The sequence below is a fragment of the chloroplast genome of Micromonas sp. (assembly GCF_000090985.2).
Source record: "Micromonas sp. RCC299 chloroplast, complete genome".
Taxonomy (NCBI): Eukaryota; Viridiplantae; Chlorophyta; class Mamiellophyceae; order Mamiellales; family Mamiellaceae; genus Micromonas; species Micromonas commoda.
In genome coordinates, this window is record NC_012575.1 from 66,586 (window position 1) to 72,585 (window position 6,000).

The window sequence follows — 6,000 nt, forward strand, 5'->3', positions numbered from 1 at the left end:
ACACTTTTCATATTGTTATGCTGTTAGAAACAGCATTGCTATACACCAGTTGATGCATTCTTTGCTATACCCGAATTATCCCAATTTATAAATTGGACCGGTATATTTCACTTTATATACTATGGTTGTTAAACCATAGATTTTATCTTATCGAATTTATTCTTCATTATGACACCATCAACTAAGACTGATACAAACCTTGGTCGTATTACACAAATTATTGGACCAGTAATTGATGTAGCATTTGCACCAGAAAAAATGCCTAACATTTATAACGCACTTACTGTAGAAGGAAAAACTGAATCTGGAGAGCCGTTACGTATTGTAGCAGAAGTACAGCAACTTCTTGGTGATAACCTTGTACGTGCAGTATCAATGAGTGCAACAGATGGATTAATGCGTGGAATGACTGTAGTAGATACAGGTGCAGCACTTTCAGTACCAGTAGGAAAGAAAACTCTTGGACGTATTTTCAACGTACTTGGAGAGCCTGTAGATGAGCTTGGGCCATGTGGAGCAGAATCAACACTTCCAATTCACCGTTCAGCACCAGCTTTCGTAGACCTTGATACTGAGCTTTCAATTTTTGAAACAGGTATTAAAGTAGTAGACCTTCTTGCACCATACCGTCGTGGAGGAAAAATTGGTCTCTTCGGAGGAGCTGGAGTAGGTAAAACTGTACTCATCATGGAACTCATTAACAACATTGCAAAAGCACACGGTGGTGTATCTGTATTTGCAGGTGTAGGTGAGCGTACACGTGAAGGAAACGATCTCTACCAAGAGATGTGTGAGTCAAAGGTAATTAACCAAGCAAACCTTAGTGATTCTAAAGTAGCACTTGTATATGGACAAATGAACGAACCACCAGGAGCGCGTATGCGTGTTGGTTTAACAGCTCTTACAATGGCTGAGTACTTCCGTGATGTAAACAACCAAGACGTACTCCTTTTCGTTGATAACATTTTCCGTTTTGTACAAGCAGGTTCTGAAGTATCTGCACTTTTAGGACGTATGCCTTCAGCTGTAGGATACCAACCAACTCTTAGTACTGAGATGGGAGGACTCCAGGAGCGTATTACTTCAACTAAGACTGGATCAATTACATCGATTCAGGCAGTATACGTACCAGCTGATGACCTTACTGACCCAGCACCAGCTACAACATTTGCTCACCTTGATGCAACTACTGTACTTTCACGTAACTTAGCAGCTAAAGGTATCTACCCAGCAGTAGACCCTCTTGATTCTACATCAACAATGCTTCAGCCATGGATTCTTGGAGATGCACACTATGATACTGCACAAAGTGTTAAGAACACTTTACAGCGTTATAAAGAACTTCAAGATATTATTGCTATTTTAGGACTTGATGAACTTTCAGAGGAAGACCGTTTAACTGTAGCACGTGCTCGTAAAGTAGAGCGTTTCCTTTCACAGCCATTCTTCGTAGCAGAAGTATTCACAGGATCACCTGGTAAGTACGTAAGTCTTGCTGAATCAATTCAAGGATTCAAGATGATTCTTGGTGGTGAATTAGATGACCTCCCTGAGCAGTCATTCTACCTCGTTGGAAACATTGATGAAGCTGTAGAAAAAGCAGCTAAATTATAATAAGAAATAAAATTCTTATTAAAAAAATCAGAAAAGGTCAATAAATCATCTTTTTAGTGATCATTGACCTTACTGAAATTAAAACTTTTGAAAGTTTCAAAAGCGCTGATGAAAACAGAGGTAAAACATGGAAGTTTGTATTGTAAAACCGGATCGAATTTTTTTTAAAGAAGAAGCTGAAGAATTACTTCTTCCAACAAGTACTGGATATATCGGAGTTCTTAAAGAACACGCACCACTTGTAACAGGATTAGATAATGGAGTACTTGCAGTTCGCCAAGGAACTTCATGGAAAATTCTCGCACTTCTTGGTGGTTTTGGTGTAATTAAAGAAGACCGAGTAAATATCCTTTGTCGAGATGTTGAAGATGCCGCTGAAATTAACGTTGAAGAAGCAGAACGCCGTGTAGCAGAAGCTCGCACAGGTATGGAAAAAGCTGAATCACGTAAAATCTATATTGAAAACCAACTTACGTTTGATCGTGAGCAGGCGCGTATTGAAGCGCACACAATGTGGAAAAACTCAGCAGGTGGACCACCTACATTTGGTGGGTAATTAGCTCGAACCTGTAGTCCCAAGCAAAAACTTGGGACTCTAATAAAATAAGTCTAAGATATATTATTTTAATAAAATGTACTAATATCTCGGCTAAAAAATAACCGAGATACATGAGATTTTACATCTTATTACTATCATTTGAAGCTACAAGATCTACAAGCCCATACTCACGAGCGTCACGAGCAGAAAGAAATTTATCACGGTCAAGATCACGTGCAATAGTTGCAGCAGATTGCCCAGTTAAGTCAACATATAAACGTCCAATAAGTTTACGTAAACGAATAATTTCATCCTTCTCTAAAACAATTTCGGAAGCTTGACCTTCCATACCACCTTGAGGCTGGTGAATCATAATACGACAATGAGGTAAAGCTAAACGTGCTCCACGTTCACCTCCAGCTAAAATAAAAGAAGCCATAGAAGCAGCAAAACCAATACCGATTGTTGTTACTGCAGCGTCAACATAATTCATAATATCAAATACAGAAAGTCCAGCCGTTACAGAACCTCCTGGCGAATTAATATATAAAAATAAGCGACGTTGTGAATCTTCAGCACTTAAATAAAGCATAATTCCATTAAGCTGGTTTGCAAGTTCATCATCAAGTGCAGAACCAAGGAATAATACACGTTCACGATATAAACGATTATATAAATCAACCCACTGTGGGACAGCTTCACCAGGTAAACGGTAAGCAACTTTAGGTACTCCAATTGGCATAAAAGAAATAAATAATTTTACTAAATACTTTAATTAAATTTATAAATATAATAAAAATTCATAAATGATAGTAACAAAGAAAAGGTAATAGACAAAGCATAAAAAGGTACCTATAATAGAATCATAGTTTTCAATCTACACAAATCAAATATATGGCAGTACCAAAGAGACGACAGTCAAGCGCCAAATCAGGAATGCGTAAACAGCATTGGCAACGTAAAGCGCTTGAAGCAGCACGTAATGCATTATCATTAGGAAAATCATTAACAACGCGTAATGCAAAAGGATTTTTCTACCCACCAGCTCCAGTAGCAGGTGTACTAAACGAGAACGTACAAGGTTTTGGAAAATCAACAGAAACAGAAGAGTAACAAAACATGGTTGCTAGTCAATTCAAACTAGCAATCAACCTAAATAAAAGGTTTTTAATATAAAGATAAGGTATAGACTGACGAAATAAGACATGTTACTCTATAATAAAATCAAACGCAAAGCAAAAAGTAAGCGTTTTGCTATCGTGATCGCTAGGTATGCTTTGCCTGTGAGTGAAATATCGACGTATAGAAACATGAGGAAGAAAAATAATAAATTATGGAAAATTCTTTCAGCTTAGGCTTAATTCATGGAGCACTTTACGGGATCACACCCATTACTCCATGGTTCATTGGATTAAAAAGATATGTTTTGGAAGGTCAAACAAAAGGACTCATTACATTTGGTGGTATCTTTCTTGGCCAATTATTATTATTGAGTTTAGCCCTTTTCGGTGGAACAGAACTTCTTTGGATTTGGTATTATGTTGAACCAGCACTTGTAATTGTAGGTCTTGTAGCAATGCTACGAGCTTTCGCAGTATGTTGGGAACCATTTGAGCGTCCAACACCACTAAAAACACGTCGAGACGGGTTAGTATACCTTGGAACAGGAATATTATTTGCTTTATGTAATCCAGGAGGATTAGATTTTGGTAACTATTTTTTAAACACTGTACCAACAAATACACTAAGTTATCTTGGTGGTTTTATTCTCTTTTATACACTTTTTGCAGTTGGAGTACTTTACGTACTTTGTCTTTCTCCAATTGCACAACGTTTTTGGGGAGTGTGGTCGATTGAACGTATGCGTAATGGTATTGAACCAAATTTAGACTTATATTCAATCCGTGTACGTAATCTTCAAAAGATTGCAATTGGTACAATGTTTGTACTTTCAGTACAATTCATGCATATGATTCCAGGATCATATGGAATGTATTACCTTGATACTGTATTTGGTGGAACACCTGCACAAAAAATTCTTCCCGGCCGTGATCTGGAATGGATTGAATCAGATGAAGAACAACCAGTTGCACCAGTAGAGCGTCAAAATGGAGATGATCTTACCGACGACGAAGAACTTCCAGAAGTAACAGAAATTGTAAAAGTTTGGAAACTACAATCACCTTTTGATTTAAATAGCATTACTGATAGTGATCAGGAAGTAGCTTTAGATGAAGAAGGCCCTTGGCATACAATCCATAAGTATAATACGTTAAACGAAAAACTAGAACGTGAAGAACTTGGACCTAAATTAAAAATGGAAGAATTAGAGTACTATGACAAAGGAGGTCCAAACCGCCATTATATTAAATGGTTAATTAAAACAGTACATCCACTTCGTATGATGTTTAAACCCGATTGGGATGTAACAACGGAGATCACCGAAACTGATTGGGTACAAGACCTTCGAAAGATGCGTTGGGAAATGGATACACTTAGTGATGGAACATACCCAAAAACTCCTTTAGAAATGGCATTTTTACCATTTAGTAGTGGTTTTGAACATGACTATGATTATGATGCAGTGGAAATTGCAAAGGAAGTCCAAGTAACAGAAGATGATGTTATCTCATTAAATGAGTTACGTTATGGAACAGATCAAAAAGATACACAAGCATCAGACTTCTTCGACAGAAAGTTCGACACGTATAGTCGTGGTACATCGGGTGAAGATTTTTCTGTAGTGCGTCTTCAAGACTTACCAAAACAAGTTCAGTTACCATGGGATTATCCACTTGTTCAAGCACCAAATTTCTCAGATGCAGAAGTTCGTTTCAGTCCACAACAAGCACCAATTGATGATCTTGAAACAAAGAATAAAATTCAAAATAAAAATATTTGGTTTTTAGATCCTGTAGCATTAAATATGCGTTTCTTAGCAAATAACCCATTACCAGAAACTAATGAACGTTGGACTATGAAAGAATCCGAATTATTAAAGATGAAATCATTTAATACAACTCGCCGTTTATGGATGAATGAAACACCGGGAGAAGGTGCTAGCGGAACTGAGTATACCCAAGAATCACGTTCAGCACGTGACACACTTATGGGATATGTAACTTCAAGTACTTCAAAACGTTAAATGTAATCTTTGATTCAATTTAAGATTAAAGTTTTAGTGAAATTCTTTATTTATTCCGCTATACTAAGAATATAGCGGGATAGAGCAGTCTGGTAGCTTGTAAGGCTCATAATCTTAAGGTCACAGGTTCAAATCCTGTTCCCGCCAAATTTTTCGAGATATAAGTAGAGTGGTTGCAAGATCAGATGATCTTGAGGAAAGTCCGAACTCTCACGACGATGTACCATAATACGAGAATTTCGTATACATTCATTTGGGAGGAAAGTGCCACAGAAATTAAACTTGCTTTAATATTTTTAAAGTGGAGGTGTAATATTTCAACATTTGTAAGAATGTTTGTTGGTAGACCCTTATGGAGAGCAAAAGAATATAAATCTCAATGACATCTCTTGGGATTAAAATCTTGCTAGAAAATTTCAATAATGAAATTTCCAGATAAATAACCACAAAACAGAATTCGGCTTATCTATTTATATCGTTTTAGATCTTTTTATGAAAAAAATTATAAAAGGATCTAGACAAATTGATATCTTTTGATATTATATAAATAAGCGGGTATAACTCAATGGTAGAGTGCCATCCTTCCAAGTTGGACGTTGCGTGTTCGAATCACGTTACCCGCTAAAAAGTTTAATATTATACATATTAAAAAGTATATAGACAGTTGGTCTGAGATTTGATATCCTCTTGTATAAGGTATGGC

The 6,000-nt window shown here is 36.8% G+C and overlaps 2 non-coding genes across 2 annotated transcripts, besides 3 other annotated features; both read left to right on the forward strand.

Moving 5' to 3' along the window:
• The first annotated feature begins 1,741 nt into the window (after window positions 1–1,741).
• Window positions 1,742–2,170, forward strand: an mRNA.
• Window positions 2,171–2,291: 121 nt separating this feature from the next.
• Window positions 2,292–2,894, reverse strand: an mRNA.
• Window positions 2,895–3,046: 152 nt separating this feature from the next.
• Window positions 3,047–3,265, forward strand: an mRNA.
• Window positions 3,266–5,370: 2,105 nt separating this feature from the next.
• Window positions 5,371–5,444, forward strand: trnM3. The gene has a single exon. It is a non-coding gene; the product is annotated as a tRNA-Met (tRNA).
• A 404-nt stretch (window positions 5,445–5,848) lies between these two features.
• Window positions 5,849–5,920, forward strand: trnG. Its single transcript has one exon. It is a non-coding gene; the product is annotated as a tRNA-Gly (tRNA).
• Window positions 5,921–6,000: the final 80 nt, after the last annotated feature.